The following is a 17,381-nucleotide window of genomic DNA, read 5'->3' as shown; positions in this document are numbered from 1 at the left end:
TTATATTGATCTATTGTCATTAAGCTCCTGAACTATTTAATTAAGAATTAATTAAACGTACCGGTTGAAACTGAACTGAAGAACCCCCTTGTTGAGTACACTGGTGAACATGCTCAAATAAAAATGGGTATGCACCAATCTATCCATCCATCAACCTAATCTATCCTATCCTTTGATAAAGTTATGCTTGCGATGATATTCTGTTGGTGTGAAAAAATGTGTGGTGGGTCCCACTATAATGGATAACATTTCCTTTGGCCTTTATTCATTCACTATAAATAATACTACAAAATAAATAAATATTTCCATAACTATCCAACTCCCAAAAAAAAAATTAAAAATCACATCTCATTTCTCTGTTTCTCATCTTCTCAATGGGCCCCACTCTTATAGACGCACTCAACGTCCGAGTAGTCGGAACCGGTAAAAAATTCCTAGTTTTTTCACACGGATTAGGCACCGATCAGTCCGTTTGGCATCGCATTTTACCGTACTTTCAATCTCGTTATAAAGTCATCTTGTACGATCTCGTGTGTGCCGGTAGCGTTAATCCTGATTATTTTGATTTCCGTCGTTATATTTCGCTCCAGGCTTACGTCGATGATCTTCTTCAAATACTTGATTCAATTGGCGTTGATCGGTGTTACTTCGTCGGCCATTCGTTATCGTCGATGATCGGAATCCTCGCGGCGATTCGTCGGCCGGAGCTGTTTACTAAACTTATTCTCATCGGTGCTTCACCTCGGTACGCCCTAATTTCTCATTGATTTAATTTCGATTACTGTTTTTATATTGATTGAACAAGTGAAGCTGATTCAATTTAGGTTTAGTGTTTACCGAATCTTTAATTTATGTTTTTATAGTAGTAGTTAAATTGAGTATAATTTCGTTGATAGGTGCTCTGATTTATGTGAATGTTGATTAAATTCTGTTGAATTACATAAATTAGATCTAACGATAAACGGATTTGGTCATATTTTAGTGAATCACTTGGTTATAATACAAGTAATTGGGATGTTAATGGTTGACCTAAACCTATTAAACCGGCCAAATCAAAGTTTGGCCGGTTTGGACTGTTCATTATTTATAACCGGTAAGAGTGTCTTGGTTGTTTCAAAGCTTAAACTGGCCTCTTAAAACCAAGCAATTAGAGTACATTATATTATATATCATATATATAAATCGGTTGTTATAAGTATTAAATTCAAATGACTTGAGTAGGATTTTAACAAACACTTCCATATTTGCTTCATCAAGTGTTTCATTTGCAAGTTTGTCAATCTATGCAAGTAGCCAAATTCACATCAAAGATGGTATATGAAAACTTATGTAACAATGTTATGAAAGTCAAGTTTTATTAATTGATACTGTATGTTGTTAACCACTTTAAACCGAGATTTTATTAGATTATGAAAGTAATTAGATAATATGATTTGTACTGTTACACGAGTTATGTAACTTGAATGTTAATTAGCATGATTTTTATTCCAAGTTTTTTACGAAAATAATGGTTAAAACTGTCCTGATGACAAAGGCGGACCTAGTATCAATTCAGTGGTAAAAACTGTTCTGCCGATAGTGTAAATTTTTTCGAGTTTTAACTATTGACACTCGTGACTACGTTTTCGATATCCGCTACTGCCTGCCGAACTAAACCAGCTTTGATGACTTCGGTTGGTTTTGTTTGACACACTAATTTGGTTGGTTTGGTTGAGAAATGTCCCACCGTGGTTACCGATCTGGTTGAAATTATATGCTCAAACCGGGTCTAAGTAAATCTTATATGGTATGCATATTTATGTACATGCAAAAAAAAATATAGGTTTAAAGGATGTATAATTCATTGGTCATTCACATCTTCTTAATATATGTTCACTTTTAAAAAGTTTTGTCATAAATAAAGCGTTTTAGACATGAATTTTTTTTAACTTAATTTTAGGTTCTTGAATGATAAAGACTACCACGGCGGATTTGAAGAAGGAGAAATCGAGAAAGTTTTCCAAGCAATGGAATCAAATTACGAAGCTTGGGTTAACGGGTTCGCTCCATTAGCAGTGGGCGCAGACGTGCCCACTGCCGTTCGCGAATTCAGCCGGACATTATTCAACGTCCGGCCAGATATCTCACTATTCGTTTCACGAATAGTATTCACTAGTGATTTAAGAGGCGTGTTAGGGTTAGTCAAAGTGCCATGCTGTATAATTCAAACGGCAAAAGACATGTCAGTACCCACATCGGTATCTATGTACTTGAAGGAACATCTTGGAGGGCGGGTTACGGTGGAGATGATGAATGTTGAAGGTCATTTGCCACATTTGAGTGCTCCGGCATTGTTGGCTCATCATTTAACAAGAGCTCTTTCTAGATAGATGATGTGATGATGATGATGTTTTTGTTATGGTTTTTGATTGTGGGGTTTAATGGGCCTAACTAATTAATTAAATTGAATGACTATATATCTATCTATAGTTGTATCCACTTGAAAGAATATTGGTGGATGGATATATGGCTATAGATTCGGTGACCACATGTCGAATAATTTGTGGACGATGGGAAAATGATAAGTATCTCCATCTTCTGACGTGTTCTATTGTCTTCTTCTCGTTTGTCCTTATTTTACGTGTCCGTACAACATCCCATTATGATTCTAGAAGGAAATTTGTAAAGCACGATCACCATAAATCCATAATATTTTTATTTATTTATTTTTTCGAGAAAAGGTGATATATATAAATAACAAAACAAGATCTAAAGGCCTTAGAAACTGGTATAAGATATTTAAGATCAAGCGTGATCACTATCTAATGAAAGATAATTTGATGTACCGTTGTGCATTGTGGTTTGTGTGGATGACAGTAGACGATCTAAACAACTATAGAATTGGTGGTCCGGCGTCGCATTTAAAGTTACGATCAAAATTTTCATTTGTCGATTCAAGCACGTGTCTGTATATGCCAAGAGAGTCTGCCATTAAAACGATTTGTTTAACATGTCTTGTGCTCAAATGATCGTGTATATATATATATTTTTTTTTGAAAGGCAAAATGATCGTGTATATTTAATTAAGAATCTCTAATCATCACAAAATTTTGGGAACTATGGTGTTCTACAATTTACAGTATATAAATATATTAATTCTACTGTAATTACTTTTCAGTGTTCAATAATGTCTGTAATTTATATTAATATTTACTAGAATAAGTTTTATTGTTAGAAACGTAAAATAAAACCGTACGCTATGGGTAATCAAGTGTTGGTGTGTGAATGTTGCCTGGATTTGAAAGTGGGACTTTAACCAAAAGATTTTATTGAAGACTGTTTGTGTAATTTTAAGAATAAAACAAGAATCTACAGCTTTGCTTCAACATTATTAGGAATCATACAGTTATAATCTTTCACGAAGAGGTTTGGAGAGAGAACGCATTACATGCGTCTCTTGTAGTAACAGAATCGAAACCATCAGTCATGTTTTGTTCAATTGCGATTTAGCTATAGCACTTTGGCGTCAGATATACAGATGGATGGATAGTGAGCTACATATCTTCGGTGATCAGGCAGGATTCTCGAGTTGCTTCGAAGATTGGGATGCTTCGTCTACAACCAAAACAAGATTGTATGTTATTTTGCAGCTACATTTTGGCACTCTTAGAGATACATGGACAGTTAACCCGCGAAGGCGTTGAAGAAAAACGCTTTATTTGATTCAATTGTTTTGTTTTCTTTTACTTTGCTAAATTCTAGAGGAAAATCGAATGTAAATTGGAATGTTTGGCAATTAAAACCATTGTAATTTTTTAGGCTTTCCTAGCTTCTCGCTAGGGAGTCTTTATTAATAATATTTGTGGCCGTTACAAAAAAAAAAATAGGACCACATGTGTAATTTTGAAAAGGACAGTAAAGGGATCAAACATGTTCGCAGCATTCTTTAGGGATCGTATGTGTAAAACTTTTGTCATTTTAAGTGTTGGAAAAAGAACATAGACGGAAGCCACTCCAATTATATCAGAGCCAGGTTTCGATCCTGGGACCTGTGGGTTATGGGCCCACCACGCTTCCGCTGCGCCACTCTGATTGTTGCTTACATTCGTATAATAAAGTTATTTATACCCTATAATCACTTTTGTTTGCATTTGTACTCTCATTATTTTACTTTAGTGATCATTTGATTTACGCTCTAATGTACATGTCTACTACTTCGTATGGCAATAGTTACATATATTAATCATATATATATATATAGAGAGATCAAGCTTGTTCGTATGGCAATAAATGCATATATTAATCATTACGATCACTTTAGCATCGTCAGAAAGTAAGTTTACTTGATCATAAAATAACATGGCAACAATTGTGATTTCACAAAATTACCAGCTTCTGCTAACTGCTCATAATTGAATTTTTTTTTTTCTACATTGGAAGTTTATCATATTGAAGTACAATAGGAAGTAGATGACGACAACATATTCAGTACTCACAAATCTACAAACAGAAAGAGACTCCGAAAACTAAGCTTTAACTACCTACATCTAAAATCTACTTACACTTGACAATCTTCAGATCCAAGGATTCAGCTAGTAAAGAAGAACCTGAAACTTCAATTTTGTCATTTGCAAAAGGGGGTTCATAGGTGGTAATTCATACCCATTCATAATTGGTTTCTTTAGGTATAACAAGACCAATTAAGCAGTCTGCAGTATCAGGTGCAACAGAGAAAAGAGAACATGTTTCACTGGAATACGGAAGGATGAACAAAAGCCTTGCCCAAATGGTGTTTGTAGCTGGAATCTTTATCACTCCGGCACACTCTCTCTGCTTCAAGTACGATATAAAATCCTGAAACTGCAGAATCGGAAATAGATTGTCATTGTGCTGACAAGAAACTTGATTGATTGGATTTTCTATAACATCATGGTGTTTTAGCGAGGGAATGTGCGTATGTGTGCGGTCACTTTAAAAATATCTGAGCGGTTTGGAAGACCGTAGTATCAAATATTCCAATTTTCTGAAAATTTCATTTGCACCTGTTTGTATCGAACTAGATAAGTTCTATCTTATGAAATAACCTTCCCACCACTTGTTAATGATGTAAACGGTGATCACTTATTAACGTGACAGCCATATATGACAACACATTATCAACAGGTGCCACGTAATCAAATTTAATTGTTATAAAAATAAGATCTTTAGAATAGTAAGTTTTCAGAAATTTAATGCATAACATAGAACTTATCTTTGGTTCGATATATACCATGGAAAAAAAAAGTTCAACTTGAGCAGACTTTGGTGTAATTTTCCCTTTTATTTCTAGAAGGTCAAGTTTGCTATTAGCTGAATGAGCATTAGTTCCATTTTATATGCTCACTTGAGCAAACTTAGGATAAAAACTGGTTTAAATAAAAAAGTTATAATTTTAAGGAGACCATAATTAGGACAAGATAACTTACGCCTTTGTGGTCACCAGCAGAAGTCGGGAGCAGCTGACACACCTCTCTCTATATTACATGCAACAATTCAATAATATTAATATCTTGAAGAATATGGTAAAGCTGCAATTTCAAATCTTTCATGTTTTAATAATGAAATAATGTAATAAAACTTATACAAAAATTGTCATTCCATATATCAAAATAATTTATTATAATCAATAAGAGATGTTTATGTTTTCCCTTAGTTACCACAAAAGGGAAACGTCCTTTATCAACTTGAATAATCTGAGGTATTTATGTTTTTGTTGTGTTGAAAATGAACAAACTTTGGTGTCATGAGAAACTGATTATAATTTAATTTGTAAAATAAAAAATAAATAATTACCGACAAAAGAGGGTTGAAATTTGAGATTGAAAAATAATACTCCGTATTGTTTAAAAGACACGAGTTAAAAGGCAAGTACAACTGTGAACACGTGATGGTCAAAATTTAAGGGAAATGTTTTTAAGACCTTGCGTCCTTATGATGTACATGTAAAGGCACATTCAATGATACGACTCCACTTTAACACCAATAAGGCCACTTAGTCTGCTTAGAAAACTTGCTCATTATTTTCATTCCATCGTTTTCTCTACAATCTATATGTGTACTCTCCTAAAATTAATTGCTTTAACATATATTTATAAGATGCATTATGCTCTTACAACATAACAAGCTTCAATGAACATACAAAAGATAAGATAAATGCTCTTAAGAATATCTATGTATTCTCAAAGATAAACAGGATATAATCATCACACAACTTTCTAATATTACGCATACATCTTAATACTAAGGAACATCCAACTGCATTATAAAACGGGAGAGATAGGAATAGTCAAGGTCTAAAGTAAATATAGATAGTATATGAGAAAGTGATCTAAACTTAAAGATTTGGATACACCTATTTAGTTCATCCTTCACTGACTTGACACTTTTAACATCTTAATGGTTCGAATGCAGGCATGAATTATAGTTATCCACTAAACAGATTTACGATTGATACATTTTCCTGTAGGGAACACGGGAGTATTTTGCTCCATTCTAACCAACAGAAATACACCATTTTCACACGAAAGTAAAAATACCAATTAGCTATTTTGTTCAGACGATACACGTCGTGATATCAAAAGAAGCATATATTAAATTAAGAACAAGTCTAACATAGAGAACAGATAGTGGGCAATTGTAAAATGTGATCGGGAACTCACTTTATGTGGTGGGGTGCTAGAGAATGTTGACATCACATGTTTAAAATCAGTCCGCTTTGTTATATCCAATTTAGTAGGCCATCTGCAAAACCAGCAAAAGATTATCAGTTACTAGCAACACTTGTTTCTTTGTAGCAAGAAATTATTAAAAAAAAGAAAGAAAAAAGATATAGTACTCTGCAGGCTCTGAGATGTTGTTATCGGAATAGTTGCAGACATCCGACTGAAGTCTATGTGCATGTATTGTCGAATAGTGGACCCCACTTTTACTCAATGTGCCCTGCCATTCACGACCTCCTGCTACCGAAGATTCCAATGGTGGCGGTGGTGGTGGTGGTTGAGACTCGAGCGTAGGAGGAGATGGCGGCAATGGTGGTGGCAATTCAGGAGGAATAGGTGGCAAGCTTGGATGAGGAGGAAATGGAGGCTGTATGTTTTGCTGAGGTGGCAATGGAGGTGGCGGGTGAGGTTGAGGTGGACCATAAAACATGTGAATGTGATCATGATGCTGTGGCAATGCAGTTCCTTGTACCTGGGCCAGTGGGGTCACAGAAGCGGGTAAGAAAGGAGGTGGTGCGACAGCATGATTATGAGCATTCAAAGGCATGTGATGAATCATTCCATGTGGGTCCCATGAACTATTTGGAGGGTAATACATAGGCCTCATGTATGAAGATGATTGCATTGGCTCTGGTGGTGGAGCATGATTATGCCCATGAATAGGTGTCGAATGTGGTACACTTTCTGGATTACCATAAGTCCAATTCTGTTCGGGAGCACCAGATGCGATATGACCACCTAAAATTTTATTACAAACAAATAAAACACAAGAATAAAAATAACCCCTTTTGAAATACATAATAAATATTTATTGAATTTAACCTGCTTGATATAGATATCCATTTTGCATAGTAACTCCTTGATTGACCATATTCATTCTTGGAGAAGTCAACTCCATGGGGTTTGTGCTGTGTGTTCCATAATGACTGCACAAACATGGTTCATATGATTCATATTAAAAAAGTAACATACATTTGTGATCACTACAAACCTATCCTTGTGTTTATCAAGTGTTCAAGTAGTTAAGTTACAAGTTTACAGCCAATGTATATTCCTCCTATACAACCATTAGTAAATACAGAAACAAAAGGACATACTCATTTATACTCCGTAACATATGTTAAGTAAAGCTAAAAGAGTATAAGCAAAGATGATATGCAAAAAATCATTTTACCATGGAGCTTGAATTTGCAATTAGTTAAAATATTATTGTAAACTGAAAACAAATTATTGTAAAATTCACAAGTGGAGAAAATACATTTACACATTTTATGCCAATACGAATCAATCAACTATTTCTGTGTGCATTCTTTAAAATTGGTTTTCTTGAAAATTTCAAGAAAAGACTAAAATCGTACCTGAATCCAACCATAGTTTGAGCATGAGGTGAACTACCAATAGCAATTCCAACATTGTTGTGTCTTACATCAACATGCAGAGGACCAACAGATGGCGACTGATAAAAATCCCGTTTTTCCTTGCGATACTGTCTAAGATGTGCGATTACTGTAGCTGCCTCTTCGGGGGTCCCAAATTCCAACAACAATGCACCTTCACTCAAAAGATCATTAACCGCAAGTGAGCCCTTAAAAAGTACTTTCTTTGATTCATACAATACTTCATCCTTATCTGATTGGCTATATATATTTCCAACATACACATGACAACTAGAACCAACAAGCAGACCATGATTATCACCTCGTATACCCAACCCTACATCTAAAAATTTTATAACGAGACAAGCACCCCATAGAGAACGTCCTCTCATAACTTCCCTAGCCTTTATAGCATCCATAATGTATCTATAGTCGATCACTGCAAATCCTTTAAAAGGCACGTATAAAAGTTTATCAATGGGACCGAATCGTTCAAATTGGAACCTTATGAGTGGCTCAGACGCCTCGGGACCCAATGAGCCCACCCAAATATGTCTTGAAGCTGAATATACATCCATTGCAGCACGATCCCCATCAAAGTGCCATGATTCAAATCTAGAGACATTCAAGGGTACACCATTTTCTAGTCTTGAAGCATGCTTATCCATGTTGGGCGTTAATGAGCTGGCACGAACTGCTTTGGGCGTCGATGAGCTGGCACGAGGCAAGTCTCTATGATCCACAAAATCCACATCCATAGATTGTGGACCTCCACTGTTATTTGGACTTGTCGAGCGTATATCTTGTTCTGATGAGCTGGCACGAGACAACTGTCTATGTATTAGTTTGGACGGACTAAATACATCAGTTTTGTTGTTGTCGACTTGTTTTTCATGTGACTTCAATTGTTCTGTAAATGAAGTAAATATTCTCTCAAAAGCAGAGGTTATAGCAGAGACGAAATCAGGTGATGATGATTTCATTATACTATTAACTGTCGAGAATATCCATGACTTCAAAGATGGATCCTTATCAAGAACCTGCTCGGAAGATTTCATAATATCATAAACAAATTACGTTTTGTATTTATAAACTTCTATTAGTATGGAACTAACTTGTTAAAATCGCATATAAAACTTACATACATGGATATACTTGTAATTGCATGTTATTAGAGTGACAAAAGGTAGCATTGTAATGACATATTAAAGAGGTGGCAATCTCAACCCACTTACTTATTTATTTATAGTTCTGTAATGGTTCATCCATACCATGTCAGACAGGTTGAACCAGAAAGATAATCGTAAAAGGGAATGGTTTAAACATCCCAAACACAATTTTATTTAATAAATTTGATCATTACTGACATAATATAAATTAGCTAGTAACATTAGCATCCTAAATCCATTTTTAAACAAATAAGCAAGAAGTTCCTCAAGCCAACTCGATATGTTTCTACCTGTAACCAAAAAAGTAACCTTTTTGACCCGTTACCCAACCCACAGAATTTTCAACCTCTTTATACATGTATCACAACTATTGATATATTTACAGATGTCATACCAGACCCAATAAGCTGCTTTTAGACCCAGAAGACGCATCTTCATGAAGACTGTTGTTTATCGAAACTTGCTCACCAATGGTGTCGATTCTAGTTGTCACCTGATTAAGAAAATAAATGCCTCCATTTAAACCAGTATCAGTTAAATCGGACCTACTAAGTTCAAAGCAAGCTTCGAGTATATTTCTAGGGCACTTAAAGAATATCCACATGATGCATAACGCACGACATCTGGATAATGTGACAGCTGGCGCCTCGTCACCATCAGAAAACTTCTTTTGGAGTTCAGAAGTGTTTAGACAATCATAAATCTTCACAACATCCTTATTTACAACCTGGAGAAATTCTCGTCCTTCTAATGAAGAAATGAAGAAGTTTAAGACATTCATAAATACTGCAGAACATGTGCCTTGGACATTACAAGATGATGCAGATTGACAAATAGTTGCTAAACCAACTATACAGAATCTAGCAGTTCCAAATGAGAAATTATCAACATCATCGCCTTTGTTTATAGCTGTTATGCTTGAGTTATGTATATCGATACACACTTTTGCAGCTGCTTCAAGAGCATTTGGACAATATTGAGAATACTTTGGCACAAACTCGGCCACAAGACGTTGTACACTTACACAACCTGCAGAAAACAAAACATTCAGATACTCAAAATGCAATATAATTAACCATAACTATTGGAGGAACAAAAAGTAGCACATGGTGTTAAAACCAAATACAAATTACAAGTTCCAAACATTGGCAAATGTCTCCTATGAAATGAGATACACCATCCAACTATAGGCTGAGTTAGACACTAACAAATAAACAAAAGAGATCACAATCACCTGCATTTTTTTAAATGCCCCCAAATAAGTAATGTTGATGGTATATCAGTACTAGATATGCAATCAAAATACATTTTTTTTACTTTCTATAAGATGGACAGGTAAGTTCCTAAGTAATTACCTATATGACAACAATCCACATCTGTATTAAATAATCAGAGATCGCACAAAGATTATGTATACCAATACTGGCAGATATAGTTTCATATCCCAATCAAACAAAATAACACCTTTATAATATAAATTTCTTATAATCTTAGTATAATCATCTCAACAGTTCGTTGGGATTTAGAGATGGGAATCAATACACGAACAAACACACACATATGTACCTCTGGATGCATTAACTAAGGATAAATAAGCATTTTCAAGCTCAGGCATAAGATCGGCATTGTTTTTAGATATACAATACTTAAGGTGCTTGTAGAATTCGTAGAATTCATTTTTTTCTTTTTGATCTCTCTTCTCTTGAGCAATTTTTTCAGCAGCTAAGGCTAGGGTTGTAGCATGTGGTGGTGCATTTGTGTTTGTTTGAGTTGCCGGTAGTTGAGTCTCTGGCGGTGGTAGTGACGGTGTTAGCGGTGATGGTGATGGTGATGGTGATGGTGTTAGTAGTAGTAGTGGTTGTTCCCGGTATGATAGGCGTTTCTTAGGTGGTAACACCATGGATGCCATGGCGGCGGTGTCTAGCATTTTCTTCAAGGACAATATATGACAGACCGGGTTCTACGTATGAACAAAAAAATGAAAAGAATGATTATGCTTTAACCATATTTAGCTTTTAATTTAAATTATCGCATTAATTATAAATAACTCTTTAGAAATAGAATTTATTATTGTTCTTGTTATTACCTAATGTAGAGTAAATTACTAATAAATGTAGAGTAAATTATTAAAAGCTAATAATAATAACATCAAAGGAAATAAAACTAAACGAGAAAATTACTAATAACATATCATTCAAGTAATAATCATTCAAATGTAAAGTAAAAAGTACAAATCGCCCATTTTCCATACCACCCATGGTTGCAAACGGCGGTTGCAGCGGCCGAAGCGGCGGTTTGGTGACTAGCCCGTCCCGATTCAGAAAAAAACGTTTCATAAGTTGCACAACGGTCAAAATTCGGGTCAAGGTCGAGAAATGATTAGAATACCCTCATCTTTAAATTTTATAAATTTTTAGCTCCACATTATAAATTTTTATTCTTTTTCATTTTTAAAACAATAAATCCTAAGTAAACATCGCACTACCACAATCATTGTTAGCTCCTCGCCTCCTCCTATAAAGTAAATCTAAATTTTAATTGAAAATTAAAACACGATTAAATGCAAAAGGAATGGTTGAGGTAATTCCAGTGGTTCTCTTGGTCGAAATCGAGTTTTTAGGTTCCAAATTTAGTTGCAGGAAATGGTGGTGTTGATCCAAGAAGATGTGATTAATGTTGGATGATAACTAAGGCGTTTTGGACATTTTATGTGCTGAATGGACGAACTTACAAAAATGAATAAATAGATAAAAAAGTTGATTGAATTTTTCTGTGACAAAAATTTGTTTTAACAGCATGCATATAGTACTTTTATAGCTTTTAATTGTCCATGCCCTGCCTCACCAGGATTAAGTAATGTTGTAATTGTACAGCTTTTGATAATTATTTAATTTGGTACATGAATCGAGTTTTCTTTTGATTGTTTTCAGAGCTTGCATGATTTAGTATATTTATACTTTTATTTTGAATGTTATGTTATTCATTTTGGTACCAAACGGGAATGGCATCACTTTTTATCGTATTAGTACCATACCACTTCAATTGGTAGGGTATTTGGTACTCACCTTAGGGTAAAAAGAAATGCGCTACCATCGTTATCAGTTTCGTACTCACCCAAACTGTCGATTACTCCTTCGAAAGTCCCGGCCGATTTATCCCCGAATAGCGAATTTTGCAACATTGGTTGTTGTTATGTGTACACTAAAACAATCAAATTATGTTTGGTTGTTGCTTAGAACATTAGAAACTTAATTATCTATGTATGAAACTTTACATGTTTTCCTATTGTACATATCCAACTTGAAATGTTCTTGTTATATGTACCGAATTTTAAAGCATTTTTTCTAACAGCACTTGTCTTTATTGCATGACATGCTCTACCGACGACCGATAGTCGGTTAAATATTCATCTTCTCTAATTGTTTTGTTGATTTGGCAACCACATCCTTTAATTTGTGACACATACATTGCCATTTCATTATTCAATATCATCACCATCGTTTACCACAAGCGTCCACCATCAAACCATTAAACTTCCAAATTACCATGATGTGCATTTAACAAATTCAAAATTGCGATTTAGGATTTCTTTGAAGCTTACAAAAGAGAATTGCAAACAAAATAGAAGATGGATGAACACATAAAGCACAATAATCAAACACACTTCACCTGGCAGGATAATATTCTACGAACTTCAACTACTCCGTCCTTAACTGTACGCCAGACTATACCTAGCAGGAATCATATTCGTAATTCATTTGGTTTCTTATGACACTCTCAAATCATTTATCACCTTTTATATGTATTATGCACGCAATCAATCACTTTCGAAAGCCAAAATACTTAATACTAGCATATATTGAAAAGTGCCAAAACATCAAACTGAGCAATTAATTTGTAGGTAGTTTCTTTTCTCACAAAAAATAAAAAATAAATAAATAAATTATAAAATCAAAGAAACAGATATCACACAAAGATCACCTATTGTAATTTATATATTTTGAATTATGAATATCCTTATGAAATAAGCAATCAAACAAAATTAGACAACATCTGCAAGATAAATTCCTAACACAGTTTCAATTTAATCATGTCAATCATTATGTAGGTTTAGAAAAAGGAATTAATATATATATATATATATATATATATATATATATATATATATATATATATATATATATATATATATATATATATATATATATATATATGTACCTCTGGAGGCAGTAATTAGGGATAAATAGGCCCGTTCAAGTTCAGGCATAAGATTAGCATCTTTTTGAGAAAGATAATACTTAAGTTGCTTGTACGATTCGTAAAGGTTCCTAATGTCTTCTTGATTTCTCTGTTTTTGCGCAATTTGATCGGGAGTTAGGGTTGTAGCATGTGCACTAGTGTTTAATTGAGTGACAGGTGGTTGTGGTTCTGATGATGACGATAGCGGTGGTGGTGGAGGTGGCGGTGATTGTGGTGGTGGCGGTGGTGGTTGCGACGGGTCGTACGTTCGGCGTTTCTTCGGTGGTGGCTCAGTCGATGCCATGGGGGTGGTGTCTGAGAAGAGTCTAAATTAGACCGGGTTTTATGACCTTTCTGGATTTTCATAAAGAATGAAGAGAAAATACACATAAAATCTACCAAATGTATTTTCGAAAAATAATGTGGAATATGATATATGATATTATGGATCAATACAATATATTTTTAATTCGTACAACTCAGCTTGTAATATTATTTGGTAACCATTAGGTACTTTAGTGTATCCATCCTCAATAAGATAAATGAAAAGAGCATAAAATAAAAAGGAGCAAGAAAACGAATGAATGAAAATTAGTGAAATGACCCGTGAAACTATGGGTTTTTTTTAATGAAATAGTTTAATGATATGTTTTAAGTATTAAGTGAACGTAAATGTTAAAGTCATTTAATTTAATAACCCGTGGAACCACATATTCCGACTAAAAAACTTGTCATTGTTTTTACAAACATATTGATATATTTAACTTGGTCAGAATAACTGAACTACATTTATTCTCTCTCACGACCTTCTTCCAATTTTTATCACAATTGCTATTTTCCTTGTCACAATTGTTTGTATACATATTTAACGTAATTAATCCCGTAAAAAAAACTCACAATTGTTATTTTGTGTTTAAAAAGTTGACTAATGAATGATATTTTGTTATGTTTAAGAAATTCTATTTTAAGTATGTTATAAGAGATTTGTTATTCTCACACAAACATATCACACAATATCAGTCACACTCTAACTTGTCATTTTAGCCACCAAAATTATTTAGTTGTTATGATTGAAGAAAAGAAAATAATAAGATATGATGCAGAAGATAATCACGTTCGTTATAAAATAATATGAAATAATTATTTAGTTGTTATTATGAAAAGGAAAAAATAATTTACTAAAAAGTAGAAGATAAATATCGTGTTTTATTAATTTAATTTAATTATTGTTTATGACATCATCTAGATGTCTTCTAATTTTTTCTTTTTTCTTTTGATTTATTTTTATAAAGGATATAAAGGATAATTGCTTATTTATGACATCATAAGATTAAAGATTTAATATTAACTATAGATGAGATGCTTACAAATTTGATTTGATAAAATATTAAAAAGAAAATTACATCCGGTAGCCCGCCAATATGGTCCATAAATCTCATTGTCAATATTGACACCATTGGTAGCCAACCGCCAATGTAGTGTCAATCCAAAGTCGCAATGACGGGGGATTTAAGGTGTAGGAATGGGCCATGGTCCCTTTCAAAAACTTATGTCCTTACTAGCAATTTTTATAATTTTAGGGATTAAATATGATAAGCTCAAATCTTGACTCCACCAAATTAAAATTAAAATATCTAGAGACTAGCATATTGATAAGCTTTTCCTTTATTATTGAATGTTAATGTTAATGTTAAAATCAATTAGTTTTTTCTGTTTCCACCATTAATCATTCTATCTATGTTATTTTGAACTTTATGGATTTTATTTATATATATGACACTACATGTTTTGATTGGGTTATCTTGACCCCCTCATTGTTAGTATTCAAGCTCCGTCACTGCAAATTCGTACTCGATTTTACAAATTGCGGGCATATCAAATAACGGATAATATGAACGTTATAAATTAAAAAAAATAAATTAAATAATAATTAGTTCAATATTAAAATAACTAGTGGAGGACTCGCGAATTCGCGAAGCTATATGAGTGTTTGTAAAGAAATAATGTTTATGATTATTGTATTTAATGTAAGTAGTTATGCTCAAGGTTGCAAAATTCGCTATTAGGGGATTAATCAGTCAGGACTTTAGAATGATTAATCGGCAATTCGGGGATTAATCGGAGATTAATCGAATTGTACTATATACGTTTAAATGTTAAATTTTAAAAATTATATGTGTAACTATAGAAAAAAATCATAAATATAAAAATAAATTTTAACATAATTGTCTAAAAAATTTTATTTTGCTTCAAAACTATAAAATTCCAGTTTAAATTCATGTTAAAATGTTAATCATTTTTTACTTTGACAAACATTGATTACCAAATTCGATTTTGATCTATCAATTGACGTTGACCGTTAAATTAAACGGATTTTTGGAAATCGAAACGGATTGCTCCTAAAAATGATTAATCGGGGATTAATCGGCGAGTAATCGGGTTTTTTACAACACTGGTTATGCTAGTTGTTGTAGTAACCCGGGAATTTCCGACCAAATTTAAACTTTAACCTTTATATGTTTCCGACACAATAAGCAAAGTCTGTAATGTTGATGTCTCAAAAACTTTGAACTGTGTTCATGTATACATTTGACCTTTGACTAATCCCGACGACTCACGAACAATTGTTGTTAATATATATATATATATATATATATATATATATATATATATATATATATATATATATATATATATATATATATATATATATATATATATATATATGCGTATAAATTAATCAGTGGAATTAAATATGTAAAGTAAAATATAATAAAGTTATTATTAAATGAATCTATATATATAAATATATATGAATTTTATGTAGAATTATATTGTGTAAATTATAATATATATAAAATTTATAAATGATAAAGAATTAACAAAAGTTGTTATAGAATATATGATATAATTAATAAATTGTATTATATTAAATTAAATTACAAGTTTGAATATAATGGTCATAATCATTATTAATAAGAATATTATATCATTTTATTATCATTATTATTGATTAAATTTATTAAAATTATCATTATCATATTACAATTTACCATTTATTATTACTTTTAATAGTAATATCAATATTAGTGATAATAAAATTATTTAAATATATAATCTAAGAATACAAATTTAATATATATAGATTAATATAGTATCATCATTATTAACATGATAATTATTAATAATATTAGTATTATTGTTATAAACAATATTATTGTTATACAATTTATAGTAATTGTTATCATTATCATTACTATTATATTATTATAGATTTGTATTATTATTATTATTATAATATTAAGAGTATTATTATTATAATTATATTTATTAATAAGATAAATTATAATCTAAAAATAATAATAAATAAATAAATATATAAAATTAAGTGTTATATAAACACATGAATAAATACAGATATATTAAGAAGACAGTATAATATTTTTTAATGATATTACAGCCTATTATTATTAATAAATCATTATTTATAAATTTATTAACATTATATATAAAGTAAGTAATAATATAAAGTGTTAAAAATTCGTTATCAGACTTTATCTGCTTTTGTTGCCATCTGAATTTTTGTTATATGTCAACTTCAGCTCACAGACAGGATCCACGAATTTGTACAAATTGATTCCAAGTTTTTTTAAACTTATCTGATTAAGTTAGAAGTCTCTTTCAAAATTTTTTTAATTATTTCCTGCTTAAATATTTCTGTCGACCAAGTTGCTGCAAATCAAGCCATCCCAGTTGATAAATAATACCAAGGAACTTCATTTATCAATTACAATTTACAGAAATTATTAACATTTGTTTTATTTCAGATTAAACAGAAAAAAGGGGAAGAACACTGACTT

General features: G+C 32.3%; 2 protein-coding genes and 1 non-coding gene across 3 annotated transcripts; 1 reads left to right on the top strand and 2 right to left on the bottom strand.

Moving 5' to 3' along the window:
* Positions 1-296: 296 nt before the first annotated feature.
* Positions 297-2,701, top strand: LOC139894656 (probable strigolactone esterase DAD2). The gene is made up of 2 exons (XM_071878057.1): positions 297-745; positions 1,940-2,701. Exons 1-2 carry the CDS (start codon positions 375-377, stop codon positions 2,367-2,369), a joined length of 801 nt encoding a protein of 266 aa, XP_071734158.1. The 5' UTR covers positions 297-374; the 3' UTR covers positions 2,370-2,701.
* Positions 2,702-4,000: 1,299 nt separating this feature from the next.
* TRNAM-CAU (transfer RNA methionine (anticodon CAU)) lies at positions 4,001-4,072 on the bottom strand. The gene has a single exon. It is a non-coding gene; the product is annotated as a tRNA-Met (tRNA).
* A 317-nt stretch (positions 4,073-4,389) lies between these two features.
* On the bottom strand, positions 4,390-13,896 carry LOC139894001 (uncharacterized). The gene is made up of 8 exons (XM_071877205.1): positions 13,501-13,896; positions 9,677-10,311; positions 8,096-9,153; positions 7,560-7,663; positions 6,854-7,475; positions 6,678-6,759; positions 5,445-5,492; positions 4,390-4,839 (listed from the first exon to the last, which is right to left on the bottom strand). The coding sequence occupies exons 1-8, from the start codon at positions 13,823-13,825 to the stop codon at positions 4,636-4,638; spliced, it is 3,078 nt and encodes a 1,025-aa protein (XP_071733306.1). The 5' UTR covers positions 13,826-13,896; the 3' UTR covers positions 4,390-4,635.
* Between the last annotated feature and the right edge of the window lie 3,485 nt (positions 13,897-17,381).

The sequence above is a fragment of the Rutidosis leptorrhynchoides genome, chromosome 2, assembly GCF_046630445.1.
Source record: "Rutidosis leptorrhynchoides isolate AG116_Rl617_1_P2 chromosome 2, CSIRO_AGI_Rlap_v1, whole genome shotgun sequence".
NCBI lineage: Eukaryota > Viridiplantae > Streptophyta > Magnoliopsida > Asterales > Asteraceae > Rutidosis > Rutidosis leptorrhynchoides.
Note: the sequence above shows the minus strand (reverse complement) of the source record. Positions and strands in the feature narration are given on the sequence as shown.